Source organism: Cinclus cinclus, chromosome 1 (assembly GCF_963662255.1).
Source record: "Cinclus cinclus chromosome 1, bCinCin1.1, whole genome shotgun sequence".
Classification (NCBI taxonomy): Eukaryota; Metazoa; Chordata; class Aves; order Passeriformes; family Cinclidae; genus Cinclus; species Cinclus cinclus.
In genome coordinates, this window is record NC_085046.1 from 28,740,489 (window position 1) to 28,756,860 (window position 16,372).

A 16,372-nucleotide genomic window follows, 5' to 3' on the forward strand; every position below is an offset into this window, starting at 1 on the left:
TAACCTAGCCCCTTCACAAATTGCAGCAGAGATAAAATTCCTGATGTATAGGAAAAAACATACGTTTTCAGGGACACTGCTTGTATTGCTCTTAGTGGTTGTGATACCTGGAGATACTCCACATAATAATCATTCACCATTTCATCTTCCTGTCCCAAATGTCCACACTTGACTATCAAAGCAGTGTGTCTTCGAATTCATAATGCTTACCCTCCTTACTGCTATTTACTACATACATCTGCTAACCAGCAAGGGATGAGAACTGTATTCTTATACAGGATTTAGCAGACTCTTCCTATTTCAGTGGGACTGCAGGAGCTGTGAATGATGGCACATGGGCACTGGAAGAAGTGTAACACCAAGGAGGCTACAGCCAGAGCATACTGCATCTGGAAAACTGGGGGTTAGCACCTCGATGTACCCACGCATATCTTTGATTTGAGGTTACCTTCATTCCACAGAGAACAGGTACCTGATCTTTCCAACACTTCCTGCAATATGCATTTCTCTTTATGTCAGGAAAGCTACACTCTGTATGGAACTCTACATTTACTAATAGGCATTACAGCAGCAATTTTTAAATAATTTCACATAAAGTAGATGAGTGTGCTTTAGGATTAACTTATCCAAAATAAAACTTAAGTCATGCAGTCCTAGAGTACAACATATACACATAGTTAAAGACAATTCTGCATGAATGCTTTGGTGTCCTCTGGCACCTTTTAAAATTATCAGTTCCTTAAAAAACATTTCAATATCATTCCTCACAGTATATATCCAGTGTATCTCAGAATTATTTGTATTTCCTGTTACACTTTATACATAATATAAGATTTGTATTTTAAATATCAAAAATATTGCTGTTAAAGGATCATAATAATAAATGACACAAATTCAGAGTTTTCAACAAAGAATGAAATGGCTTAAGACCTTTGGCAAACAGATGATGACTAACATTTCCAAAAGCTACACATGATTTATGGTCTTATGCTACCAACAGCTGGCCAGTAAGCTCCGGGTTTCTGTCCTTTATTAATGCCATGATAAGAGCAGCAGCAGAATTTACTGTCTCCTGAAGCAGCAAAGGGTCCTGGAACAAAAAGAAAAGGAAAAAAAGAGGGAGTAGGGAAAACAATATATTTACAAAAGTGAAAAAACAAACATTTAAAATAAATGTTCAATTACACCAAATTACCATATGATTGCTGAAGAAACAAAGCTCTTTATTAGAAGAAGAACCTCAAAACCTCTTTTATTTTAAGGAAGTGTAATTTCATAGTAATAACAATTTTCTCCAATTTCCTTGATGCAAAACTGCTAGAATACTATCTACTCATAGACCACAAAAAACTTGATTCTGTCCCTGACTTTCTAGCTGAATTTTAAAATCTAAAAGGCAGTAAAAATGTTGGGGTTGAAAACATGGAACAAAATACAGGATTTAATCAACTAGCATAGTTAAAGACCTGCAACTTTAGACATGTACTGAATTCTATCTGTAGTCTACCAACTACTTGAATTCACAAAGGCATTTAAGCACTGGGATTTCAATGGTTTAGGTGATTTTTGTATCAAATAACTTTAAAAAGTAGTCTGGTTTTGATAGGCAAGTATAGAAATCAACACAGGAAACCACAATAAAATGAGACGTTGATTCTGTGTTTCTAATTGAACACTCCAGCTCACATTTGAAAGATTCTTTTGTCTAATTACCAAGTTTTCTTAATTGTATGGACTACAAAAGGTTGCCCTCTTGCTACCAGTAATATTTCCATTTGTGCACTGGGAAAATAGCAGTAGGTGTAGTCAGGCATGGCAACATCCTTGGAGTGAGAAATAAGAGAGAAAAATTTCTGTGAAGCAACTGAGAAAAAGGTCTACAAAACTCTAGGGGAGGAGAATCTACTAAGAGAAATTAAGAGTTGCTCTCCATAGCCATGATGGATAAAACAATAGGTTTTACCTATCCATTTATTCAATTTATTCCATTTATCCATGATGGAAACAATAGGTAAGGACTAGTATATAATGTTAGAGATTTTTGGACAGATCAAGGAAACTCATCATGAGGGTCCTATAACATGAGGATCACATCCATGTAAAATGTGATACAGATGGAGCTTCCTGCCTGGGGTAGAAGGATGGAGCAGTTTGATTCCACATCTTTTCACCTCTTTTTCTAAGATGCTGCATGAAGGAAGAATTTGTAGAGAACACTTAAGAAATTTGGACTAATGGAAAAAGAACCAAATGTTTCCACAACTTATACAAAACCACAATATCAAAACTTGCTTTTTAATAAATAAGGCAACTGCTGAAGGGACCTGCCTATTCAGCTAGCACAGAGGGGAACTGGAGACTTAAGAAGCTGCAGTTGAAGGAAAAACTGAAAGGGAAGAGGTGTCCCTGGAACATTTTCAATGTGGAAATGGGTCCAGAGGAGTGTCACAAAAAATTATGAGAGGGCTGGAGCACCTCTCCTATGAAGAAGGGATGAAAAGGTTGGGGTTGTTCTGCTTGGAGAAGGGAAGGCCCTGTGGTGACCTTACTGCAGCCTTTCAGCACTTAAAGAGGCCCTACAAGCAAGATGGGGTCAGACCTTTTAGTATGATCTGTAGTGACAAGACAAGGGGTATGTTTTAAACTAAAATAGAGTCAATTCAGACTAGATATGGAGAAGAAAGTTTTTATGATGGGCAGGTAAAACAATAGAACAGGTTGCCCAGAGAGGTGGTAGATACCCCATCCCTTGATACATTCAAGGTCAGGTTGGACAGGGCTCTGAGCAACCTGATCTATTTGAAGATGTCCCTGCTTACTGCAGGAGGGTTGGAGTAGGCAACTAACCTTTAAAGGACCCTTCAAAACCAAACTATTCTATGATTCTATAATAATGCTCTTAATAACTTGTTATTTACGTAAATGAAATGAAGAGAGGTAACTGGATCAAATTAGCAATAGCTAGTGTATAACTGATTTTTTTATCATCCCTGAAAAAAAATATTTTTGTATTTGCCTAGAATTTTGTCCTAAATATCATCAAATAAGTAAATTACAATTTGCAACCTTGCAAAAGATTACACTCCACACAAATTCATGCTATATACTCCAATATGCAGTAAAATTATTTGAGTTCTAAAAACCTGTGGTAGAATAAAAATATTCATGACATGTGCCTTGCTGATCATGAGGGATGCCTTCTAAGTTAAGCAAGGAGTGTGGAAGTCTTCTGAGGTCCTGCTTGTTCAGAAGACTTTGCCATGGACCAAAGGTGCAAGGCAAACTCAGAATTCACTGCTGTGGTTCAGCAGAATGTTCACTTCCTCATTTCCCATGGGTATAAGCTGCTGGATAAAGTACAAGGGGAGCAGAAGTCGTGTGCAGACCCACTCAGATGGCAAATACTGCAGTTGCTTTCAAAATCAAGCAAAACAGTTCTTGCTATTCATCAATGCCAAATCTCCTTTTGCCCTTCATCACTTTTTGTTCAGTTTATCTCAAGAAGCACTTTACAATTACAGACACTCTCTTCCAAATGGGCTTCCAGCCATATCTGAAGTTGGCTGGAGGTGCATAGTATTTCTCTTTTCCATTTCACAGAAAGAAATAAAATACACCTGGCCAGGAATGCTCTTAATGTTTCTCCCAATAAATCTTTCCACATCCTCTGTTGGTTACTGGGTTTGGTACACATTCCTTTGCAGTAATAAATTATATTTTCTGAACATAAAAGGAAGCAAGAGAAAGAAATTTAACTTTCACAGGAGAGATTGAAAGTGACACCATAAGATTCCTTTAGACTGAAAAAAAAACCCTTTCTAAAGCTAAACCTAAGGCTTTAGTGCTAATTTCCACATTCTGAAGGAAAGACATGCAAAGAATTATGAGAAATATTTGTAAGGCAGGCAATGTGGCAGAGTAATGTGCATGCAGAAGTTGTCTAAAAACAACTGAAACTGACTGCTGAATTGAAACTGGTTCAAAAACAGAAGCACAATAAGCAAGCAGCACAAATTAAACCTGCAAGCTTTACAGTTACTTCACTTCTAATAATCTGATTATTAATACTACCATTATAACTCTACAGGAAACCTATTGGCCCCTGTGTAGGATTGATCACTGTAAGCCCATCTTTTGGAAATAACCAGAAGTGTTTTTCTTTAAGGGAATATATATAATCTCATTTAGGATAACAAATGTAATAGAAAATATATTCTTATTCTAAGCACAGTTACAGTTGATGGTTTAACTACCTCATGAAGTATATACTGAGGTTTCAATCAGCCAATCTTTTAAAGTATTTATCATAGGGGTTACTAATCTTAGATTTGTGCAGATGGTCCTTCCCAGTAACATCATCCCATTCTGATCTCAGGGTCACCCATTCATTGAAGAGTGTCCAGCACCGGGGCCCAGGAACCAGCTTCTTAGTGCAGGAGAAATCAGTGCCACAGAGGTCAAGTACATGCTGACTTTAACTTGCTTTACTCTCACAGCCACAGTCTTACTGGTCACAGGTAGTAAATATCACAATGAACTGGACTCCTCCAGGAATTTCAATTTGTCTATCCTGTATCTTTCTGAGAATTAAGACTCACTGTTATGATAGGAATCATTATTGTAGTATCTGATGGTCACCACCTGGGCAATATTTAAAACTTTTGTTGATCATTTCTAGTCATCACAACCACACATCCCCCCATCCCCCCCCAAAAAAACCCCAAACAACAACAAAAAACACCCCCAAAAAAAAAAAACACAGAAAAAAAAATTTAGCAACTGAAAGGTAACACATTGTTCAAAGTGTAGGCATAACAATGACTGATGCAACAGCTAAATTATATCTTGGGTATTCTTTCTTCCAAATCCTCCTAGGACTTTATTTTACTTTACTCTGCCATTACTCTGCCTGTAAGCAGATATTTTTAATGTAATTTGAACACCCGAAGTTTTACTAAAGAATATTAAAACGCAAAAATGACAGGATTCAACAACAACCCAGGAAAGGAAAAAAAATCCTCTGGGTCTTTATTAACTTGAAGTTAAACAAACAAGTGAACACTTCAAGTCCCCTGACTATACCCATGGTTTTGACACTGCAATGTTATTTCTGGCAACAATGTTGATTACAGCTGATAGTGCCTACAGGGAAGCTTCAATAAGGATGCCAGGACAAACTTAATCTACCACACCTAACTCCATTGCACATACAGGCCTCCAAACCTCTTTTATATTCAATGGTATAGCACTAAATCTTTCAAAAATCTCATTATTAGTTGCAGGAAGTCAAATAATCAAGCAGAACCATGTCTTCACATGTTTAATTGCCTGACGTGTCTGCCTATATTGTAACCACGATAAACCCCAGGATGTCTGAACAGGAGGATCAATACGAATCCTGATGCAGGCACAAGAGCTCTTGCACGTTACTGCCCACCCACAGCCCAGCATTGAAAATTCCAGGCACAGAACTTCCTTTGGCACGCCAGTCAGTGAGTGCACAGCCCTGCACACACTGGACTGATCAAACAGGAATAGTTTTTTTTCCTTGTTAACCAAATCCTTAAAAAAGACTGTGACCTTCAAAGAAGATTTGGAGACAGTAATGACTTTAATGGATTAATAACTGAAGTCCCACATCATCAACTGTTGTGCCATGAACTCCCCCAAAACCTCTGTGATATTCACTGTCTATTCATTTCATCCAGTTGATTTAAATTATTCTCCTGTAAATAAAAAACCAACCCCCCCAAACATTTCTTGGCCATTAATAAATAGAATTTTTTATTGTTTGAACAGATTATTAACTACACTTATAAGCTAAAACCAAAACTTTTACTACTTTATATTTATGTACTTTGGAAAAGAAAGTATTCAGAAACACTGCCAATGTTATAAACTATAAATCCACATAACAGCACTTTGATTCAAAAATAAAATATCTACTTTGTCTGTTATTAAATAGTAAAAATATTTCAGGGTAACCATATTGTGTGATGGCTGTAACTCATACTCAGAATTTATTTGATGTAGAGTTTCTGACTGTAGGGGTTCTCTGGTCTACAGACTAAGACTGGGAATGACTATAGGGACAGAGTTAAAGTTGTGTTTGGAATATGTAATCTGACATTTTACAAATGTGTATTTATTTAAGAAATTGTGAGGATATCTGAATATTAACTAACATTTCCCTTACGATTCATTTCCTTTCTTCAATCTGTTTAGGATTTATTTTTTGCCCCAACTGGAACTTCGAATATATGCATTTCAATTTACATAAGTATTAGCTCAGTGTAAGAATAGTTTGAAAAATACGCCTACCTATTTCAGCTCAAAAAAAAGAAAGCCTCTGCAGGTATTACCTCTGTCTTGTACTGCCGAAAGAATAAAACTGCCGTGTTCCATTATTTGCACTCTGTCTTGCCGTAATATTATTTGACATTCCACTAAATAAAGTTTTTTAAAATTAATAGAATTGCATAGTCCTGATTATATAGCTGACAGAAAGCCTGAAAACAGGATTCAAAGACACTGCTAAATTTCAGCAATATCAGTATGGTTATGTTTGTACCAGGAACAAAAAGAGGGCTGGAGCATGTGCTGGCATGCTGGCATGCTCCTGCCCTTGCTGTTCCATTGTAAGCCTGCTCTCTGGCACAGTTTTGGCTCCTGACAGCTAACATGTTTCCAGACAATGGCTGGGCATGGTTCAGGGGACAGCACAGGCCAAGGAATGCTCCCAAGGGACAGGATGAATGAGGCCACCCTCTTTTGGGAAGTGAGAATGTTGCCATGTGGAGATGAGGCATGCTGTGCCTTTTAGCCCTAGGACAAGAGAACCATCCCTGGCCTGTTTTACTTACCAGTATGGATACAGCCTACATACCACTGGGAAGTGACACTTGAGCATTTCTGTCCCTACCAGATACATCAAGAATACATAGAACCACAATCAAACAGTGCCCCCAGACTGAGGCACAAATTCCATGTTGCTATCACATAAGCACAATCATCATAAAAATGAAAATTAACTACACTGTAGACATGTCTCCCACTAAAACACAGAAGGAGAGAGGGATGAACCATACTAGAAGACAGTAACTGTGCTGTACTGCACATTCTTGCCACCTTAGGGAAAAAAGCTGGAGCCAACAGAAGGAACTCATGCTCACTGCTTCTCACAATGTGGATATGGGTACTCCCCAGGTATACCAGGAGACATGGGAAGAAGAGAAAAGTGCTGAAACAGTCTCTGTTCTGGGAGGCATCTTGCAAAAGACTATATTGCCAGTACAAGAGGAGCTGCTGCTAATTTAGAATTCCATGGAATGCTGCAATTTATACTAAGGCTATACCAGCTCCCTTCAAAACTCGCCTGATAGCACATACTGAGTGTACTATTTACACTCAGAGAAAGTGAGTGGAAAATTTAGCCTCAAAAATGTCAATACTTGAAATTTTCTTCTTCAATGAATACTTTTAATTGAAACAGTTGGTCTGAAGAGAGACTGAGGTTCTTCCACTACCAGAAATCAATTATCTAACATGGTTTGTTGTTTAATCACACTATGAGGAATTCATCAGTAGATTCACAAAGAAGCATTTTCCCCCCCTCAAGATATGTAATGGCATGCATCTACATATTAAAGCAACCTCCATTTCTGTAATAGTACAAATTAATCTGAAGTCTCCTTTCTTCTTAAAATGCTTCCACACCACATTTTTAATCCATGTGCCAAAGGATCTATTGATAAGTGTCATCTCATACATGATATCAATGCAACAATTTACCTCAAAAAGAAGAAAGTCATGCAGATCAGTCTAAAAGATAAGAAAAGCATTTCTCTGAATATTTTTAGGTTTCCTTTCAAGTAATACATAAGTAATTAAGGTAGCACTTGAGTTCAGATAGGTAGCTGGGTTCAAAATTACTCGAGCAGGTTCATAACTGAACATTTGTACACACAGCCTTCCTTTCTGAACTAAGAAAATGCAATCAATTTTCATTAGGGGATACCCGTCAAAAATATAAATAATTTTGAAATCTAGATACTAAGGATGCAAAAAGGATTGAAAAAAAAGTGATGTGGCACTGGAAGAACCAAGCTGTCACTGTGCTAATGTAGTTTAGTAGACTACTTAATCAGTGTACTCTAATAGATCTGAGTTAATTCCTTGCAGTTAAATGGTCATACATTCATGATAATCAAGCCAAACCTAGATAAATTGTGCATAAATACATGAAACTGAACTGCAACTCTCTCTCGTATTTTTGATCAGCCATGCTTCTTACAGTTTATACAAATAAAATGGAGAGTTATCAACATTTGCAATGACTCCGTGAATCTACTGAGAACAAACAAATATTTTAAATCTTCTGGAGTCTGTGAGGATTAAGTCTTTAGCGCTTTTGCTTCTATATTTTCATGTAAGTGACAGATTTAAACCTGAAGGTAAACATCACTCTTTTGTTTAAAAAAGTCCAACAGAAGAGCACAAATGAAAACTCATATAGGATTCCTTTCTCTAGTATGATAAGAATAGACAGATTCACCCTAGTTCATCAGGTTTAAAACAGGTCCATTATCTACATGTTCTACAGCATGTAGGTGACCAGGGTTCACTTCCCTTCTTCAGCTCTCCAAATCTTCCCCCATCACACCCCTCCCCCCCCGTAAAAAAATATTGTTTGCGTGATTATGCCAAATGATCAATAAAAATTCCTGGACCAAAAAAATTCTTTCAAGAGTTATGAAGAACACTTTCATTACATTCAATCACTGCAGCTTAGGCAAGAGTTTTCATTCGACACTTAACCACTATCTGATTGAAGCTCTTTGCAAGAGTGAGTGTGCCAGCAGTGATAACACAATGCCTGTGAATCATCCTGTCCTCTAAGTTGCTCCAAAAGCTACCTAATGCATGAGCTAGCAGCCAGTTCTGCCACCTGTATGGGACTGGTACAAAAGTACTGGCAGAAATAGGCCATTTAATAGAGTGGTCGCCTGCAAAACTATATTATGTGTTTGAGGTTTCTTAGAGGTGGTCTCTTTATACAGTATGATACCAAACAATTCTATAGTATGAAATGTATTCACGTTAATATACATACTGTGCTACCTACAGGCTCTATGAAGTGTCATTTAGTAACCTTGCAAAAAACACCATCAGGGTTTTTAACGGGAAGAAAAAAATCATTCTTGCCATCAGTACAGGAAAGCTGAAATGCTCCAGAGGCACAGGAACCTTGCTTTCTGCTCTGACAAACCCCGTACTCTGTGACCTGCTGAAAATCGTAAGATTTGTCTGAAGTCAACTGAAGCAGTAGCAAGTCATTTTGATTTCAGAAAGCTGTGGATCTGATAGCACCAACAAATTCAAGTGGAAGTGGGATTTAAGCCTTCCACACAGCAGCAGCATATAGAATCACATATAGAAAAGGGACCCACAGTTGAAAGGGACCCACAAAGATCATTGAAGTCCCAACTCCTGCACCTGCACAGAACAGCTCTGAAAATCACTCCATGGGCCTGAGAACATTTTCCAAACACTTCTTGAACTCTACCAGGCTTGGTGCTACGACCACTTCCCTGAAGACCATGTTCCAAGTGCCCAGCCATCCTCTGGGTGAAGAACCTTTTCCAGATATCCAATCTCAAATTCCCCTGACACAGCTTCATGCCATTTCCTTGGGTCCTGTCACCAGTCACCAAAGAGAAGAGATCAGGGTCTTCTCCTGCACTTCCCCTTGTGAAGAAGCTATAACAGCATTCCCCTCAGTGTGTTTGTGTGGTGGATTCTCTGCTGTCTCTTCCACTGTGAGTGTCTATCAATACTTCTATGGGCTGCAGCATTAACTTTTGCAGCTGGACAGGAATACAAAGCAGACCCACCACACACACACACAGAAAAAATGGGTTAAGAGGTGCTGGCCTCCTGCACAACATAACACCCCAATCATGCAAATCATTTACAGAGTGCTGCACTTATCCAGGCACAGACGAAGCAGCCACAGATCCATATGACTGCATTTGACATGTGGGGCTATTAGCAGAGAAAAAGCAGATCAGCACAGTTGGGCTGGTTTTCTCCTATTATAAACACAGAAATACAGCACCTTCAAGCTCTCTTTCACTTGATGACTGTTGTGTTAGCCCTAGCTGGCAATAAGAAGGAAAGCAAAAATGAGTATGTAAAGAAGACAGAGAGAAGTGATAGGGGAGCAAGCCAGAAGAGGGAAAAGGAAAAAACGCAGAGTTAAAAGTTTAAATACACAACTATCTCAACCCTGAAAATATAAAAAATAAACCACTGCTAAAGATCAGGTGAGATTATATCAATGTCGGAGGCTCTGTATGACATATAAACTGTGTCATATACTGCAGGTGAAATAACTAATTTTTAAAAAATCTTCAAAGAAGCACAGAGGATATTTCTACCCAGTGAGATCTGGGGTCATCTGTGTAACTGTATTACAAAAGAAAAAAAAAATTTAAAAAAAATCCAAAAACCTACCTAACAGGGACAGAGGAAACAATATAGCACCTCTTCAATAAACTTACAGCACAAGCAAAAAGTACATATTTATAATATATTTAACACAGTATGTTTCAGTATTAGAAGCTTTCCATTTTTATACCATATTGCATTGACAACATAGATTGGTTGTGTCACTTTTCAAGAAAAAACTGAACACAGTAATTCACAAACATCTAAGTTGATAATATGTATATGGTTTTTAGAAAGAATGAGCAATGCATTTGAATCTCCTGGGGGGTGCTAAAAATCAGTGCAGAGGAAATGTGAGCTTTCTTTTTTCCCTTTCTCCCAGTCTAAAGCACATCTTTCTTCCCTTCTGTAAGTGCTAACTTTATATGCAATATTAAGCTTAATAGGCATCCAGATCTCCAAAATAAGAAGGGGCATGTGTGCATTTGTTAAAATGGGTACATGCCAACATTCAGTCATTAAAATCTTCATTATACAACTCCTACAGACTGTGAATAATCTGAAATATAAGCACACGGCTGCAGTAACTAATTGATTGGAAACATTGCTTTTGATTACAGATAATTTATTTGAGATGGTCTAGAGGAAAAACCATATGGTCTTCTAAAAAAGCAACAAAAAAATTCTCCTTTGGGGAAAGAAGTAAACAAAACCCAAGAGATACTGAGGGACAAAGTATGCATAGACATGTGCTAGGCTATTGTTCACATCCAGCCTTGTGGCTTCCAAACTTTTAGGATGATAAAATCAGTTCAGTGGGGTAAAGGCCACATTCCAATCTTGGTTACAGAAATACAAACCAAAGTAATGACAGTATTACAAGCCTGGCTATTTTGCAGTTGCAGAGACTGAATTTCAACTTTAAGCTCTGTATTTTGCTTCAGGAGATCTAATACCTAATTGGTTTTAAACTGCTGTCTCAAAATTTCAAAAGCAGCTTTAAAGTTACTCAAATGTCAGTGTTTTGGGCAGTGAGACACAGTGAGAGGGAGTGACTGTTCAGAAGCTCATTGTTAGTCATTTGATATCACAGATTTCCCTAATTTGGTACTCTTAATTGAATCTAGCTAGTTGCATGCAAAGTGGTTCTCAAGTTGCATCATCTCATCATTCTGCAAGGAAGGACTGATTGCAGAATAAATCATTAAAACTTTGTAAGTTACACACTGAAATATGAAAATATCTTTGAATCACACTCAAATGTCCATCCTACAGCTTTCAGCTTATCATTCAGATTCTACTTCTCTGATGATGTTAAGGCATAGTTTAGGTCCACCTCTGTATTGTCCTGTCTATAACTGAGGCTCTACACCCTACTAGAATGCAAAAATATAAATTCCTTCCAATTCAAGACTTTCATCTAAGGCAAATTTAGTTTACTTTTAACAGAAGAACACAAACCAAACCAAAAAATCTCAAAGAAAAAAAACTCCAACAACAACAATGAAAAAACCCAACACAGATTGATGAAAAAGCTTCCAGAAATGAAACAAAAGGTTACAAGGACACAGGTGACATCTCCTTGGAGAGTGAGAGGAGTCAGCAGGGGTAAAACAAGTTACAACAGAATTTAGTAATAAGATTTATTCCCTTTGTCTCTCACACTAGTATTAGGTTTTAACACATCAATTTTGCAGTAATTCTGATTGTTCTCAACATTCTTTTGCACAAAACACAAACTTGTTCCAGCTCCAAAGCAGTCTTCACATGGTGAATATAATGAGCAGAAAAGAAACTTAAATTTCTTGCAAGCATAAATAATTCCATGAGCAAAGTACCTCTAAGCACAGGTATGCTCAAATACACTCAAAACTGCTGCAAATGGAGAAACTGCATTTGCACTTTATTGTTTTCTTTCAGGTCTTTTGTCTACACAATGTTTACATACTCACTTAAGACTGGACAGTTTGTCTGCACCAGCACTCTAGGACATGAACTGAATGAATCCCTACTCAGAAGAAAAAGGAAATAATAATAATAATTTCTGAAAATGTTGATCCAAATTCTCAGTTTCTCTATTTATTTCTTTGTCACCCTTAGTCTAAAGTCAGTGCAAATAGAGCATCTGTCCTTCTTAAAGTTTTCAGCTAAGCAATAGTAGGAGCATATTAATTTTGAATAATTAATCTCAAAGAAAGGATGAGTCTTAAAATCTGGTGTGAGTAGAAAGCAGCAGTGAACAGTCTTCACCTAATCCAACAGATGGGGCAGGAAAATATAAAAACACACTAAGCAACCACCACGGCCAAGTGCTCTGTTTTCATTGAGTAGCCAAGAGGAATGGCAAGCACCAGACATTCTGTATCTTCCCATGGAAGTGTGGATGGAAGTAAGGCCATTTGCTAACAACTCCCTGAGAGGAGGTGTACCCAATTTGGGGGTCAGACTCTTCTCCCAGGCAACCAGTAACAGGACAAAGAGGAAATGGCCTCAGGTTGCATCAGGGGAGGTTCAGGTTGGATATTAGGGGGAAAAAAAATAACAACAGTTAAGCATTGGAACAGGCTACCAGAGAAGTGGTAGAGTCAGCTTCCTTGGAAGTGTTCAGCAAATTAGAAAACATGGCACTTTGCAATATGATTTAGTGGGCACCATGGTGTTCTATCAAAGGTTGGACTTGATGATCTTGGAGGTCTTTTCCAACCTTAATGCTCCTGCTATGATAGCTCTTCTGAGTCTCACCTCCACCTGATCATCCTTTCACTGTTAAATCAAGTGGAGGAATCTCTCCTGCCACCAGTTACTGATTTAACCATGGCATAGCCAGAGGGTAAATAGCCTGTTTCCAAAAAAACCCCTTTGAGTATAAGTTCAGTGATAAGAAGGCAGAAAAAAACACATAACTTGCCTTGCAGCAAAACCACGGCAAACAGATAAAGCAGTTAGTAGCATTCCTCAGGGTGCACCAGAAAATCCTTATCCTTCAACTCAAAATGTATAATCCTTATAGGTGTAACGGGACAGATAAGCTTGCTTTTAGATTCTAGTTTTCTCTTAGGCTATGAGGGTCCATCTACACCACAAAGATAGAGCTCACAGATGTTCTTTTACATAAAAGTCAGGGATTGCCAAGACATACTTCTCTCTCTTTCTGCCAACAAGTATCAGCCCAAAATCATGTAACACAATAGCCTGTCTATATATATAAAAAAGAAAAAAGAGTACTCAAAATGAAAATATATCCAAGTGATAAAACTCTTGCAAAATAACAAAAAAATTGTTCTTTTAGAAGAAAGGCTATTTTAAAGCTTTAAAGAAGGAACAGAAAGAAATAAAATAAAAAAAAAATGAGTCCTGCTTTAGCAGATGTATTAATTTTACTCTATAATTAGATGTTTTATTAAAAATAAGGAATATTAAATATGCTTCTGGGTATGAACACATCTGTTTTTATGAGATTAGCATTCAGTGTTAAGCCTACTTTGCAGGTATGTTGTTTCTTGAGCAGCTAACAGAAGAGACTATGTTTTACAGTCTTTAACACTTTCAATTAAACTGTTACCAAAGTTTCCCTTCAAAAATCCTAAAACCATCTTGTGCCTACTTGACACTTAAAACACGTAAGTTTGGTTCTCCCTAGTACCTTCTGTACTAGCCATTTAGGAAACTATCTATGGAAGTTTCCAAGGGCATTATTAAACATGATATGTAAGAGTTTATCACATCACCCAGTCCACACTTTAAAATTTGGGACATCCAAAGCTAATTGAAATCCATGGGCTGAACAAGTGACCAATGTTATTTTTCATGGTGATGGATGACATTAGCATTTTTCCTTTAAAAAATGGATTGCCATTTTTCCAAAATAGTATGGTAGAAGAGGTGATATTGTAGACCCTCTTGGAGACTGCCTGCATGTGAAATGGTTTTGATTTTCACCTTTCCCTATAAAAACTGAATATTCCTCTAAATTACTGTTGTCAATATTTAGAAGGGATGCAAGAATCATGATAATGATGAGACCTGTATAATTCACTTGCAAAATGTCTAAAGTATTTTAAAATATGCTAATTTTGAACAATATTTTAAACAAACTGAAGAATAATTTAGAGGGCTTAACAAAATAGTTGGATTATTCTCTGAATGTAACAGTCAAAAATGAAAGCAAACAGAACAGTAAGTAGTCTCCACTCTCATAGCAAAAAATTTGACAGCATCTAACCATTACAGATCCTGGACATAATACTGCTGAGGAGTTTTAAATTTAATTTTAAAAGTAAATATTATTTTTTTAAATAGAAACTGCATAATAGTAACATTTGTATTTAAGGGAAATGTAGTAGCTTAATTTTGTGGAGTTCTGGTCTTGGTATCCACAGTTACCAAGGAAATAATACTCATGAAAAGGTCACTTAGTCAAGTGGGAACACTGGATGGCACAGATATGAATCCCAGCACTCACCATGTGGGCTCATTTATGAGAGTCTGCAGAGCAATTATGTCATAGATTTGTTTCATAATAAAGGAAATGATTATAGCTCTGTTTAAGCCTTATCCAGAATTAAAAACCAGTTCTGCTGTTCAAATAATTTAGGTGTTAGTTTCAACTAGAAAGCACAACTTTTACTTTTTCTCTGACTTTGACTCACTTTTATTTTTTTCCTTCCAGCTTCAGTATTTGCTTCCAAGTTCACAGCTGCATTTATAAGAGCATGTATCTTTCTACATGGGCACTGATTTCACATTGTTCATCTCCTCAGCCTGTATTGATCAGATAAATGTCTGGTTTGGCTTTTCATGGACATGCTTTAAAAGTTTCCTCCGGATAAAAGAAGCAATCTCTGACTCCATTTCCACTCAATCCTCTCTCTCAATTCAATATCTCTTTTGTCTTCAACAAACTGTATTCCCTTGTGCCCACTCTTGGCCTCAGCTTTTACCCTGAGTGTTCTGCTTCCATAAATCTGCAGCCTATTCAGTCAGCAGAATTATGTCTGCAGCAGTACAGACGTGTCACAGCCTCTTCTCTTGACACTCCCAGTTGTCCTCAGTCACAATATCCCCTTCACAATAACTACTGAGATTATCTTTCCATTACTTACATGAAGCGTACCTGGTAAGAACTTTTGCATTAACTTTTGCTGCTTAACATTTTTAATCTCATCAAAATGAGATTCCATTCTCCCATTCACAAAATTTAACAGCAGTTAACAGTTCCCTTCAAGGTCCATTAGGAAAAGACAGGCTGTCTAGTGCTTCAGTTGTCTGTGGATGTGTTTCAGTCCAAAGATGGGACTTAAACATCCTTTCTAAGTTACTGCATTTTTATTATTTCCCACTGGTTTCTGCATACTGTTTCCTATAACCAGATCAGACACTAGCAGAAAGGATTTTCTGAATTGTTTAGCCTAATCTTCACCTTAAAAAATATTCTTGTGTCCATGCACCAGTGATTTACTTTTCCTATAATACTGGTGGTGCAGCACATATTTTTACAGCATATAAGCTAGACAATATTATAGAAACATGAAGTAGAAAAAAACTTCCTGTCTTCCCTGAAATTTTTTGTTTTTTAAAAATATTTGCTCTCTTACCAATATCCTTGACAATACAAGCAATGCGTTCCAAAATCTGCACTTTTAAGACAAGTCTCGCTTTTACAGAGAGAGTCATGAAGTCCAAACTCACTACTGAAATCTTTTGTAGTTGCAATCCATATATATGCAAAGAGTATTATTCTTACTGAGAGTAAATTATCTGACTTATTCTTCCTTTTAATTTTTCAAATATATTTTTATGGGATTCTAATACTAGGATGGAAATTTGAAGTGTCAATTTTAATTTTTGTGTATTTCTTTATGACCAATCTCAAAGCTTTATGAATATACACTAGCATTAATTTGTTCAAGCCAACTCAAAAATA

At 37.1% G+C, this 16,372-nt stretch overlaps 1 protein-coding gene across 1 annotated transcript in view; it reads right to left on the reverse strand.

Annotated features, from left to right (window-relative positions):
- Positions 1 to 985: 985 nt before the first annotated feature.
- The window catches only part of CRPPA (CDP-L-ribitol pyrophosphorylase A), a 105,934-nt gene continuing 90,547 nt past the window's right edge, over positions 986 to 16,372 (reverse strand). The window contains exon 10 of the mRNA XM_062495383.1: positions 986 to 1,090. Within this exon, the coding sequence (XP_062351367.1) occupies positions 986 to 1,090 (105 nt within the window). The remainder of the gene's footprint in view (positions 1,091 to 16,372) is intronic.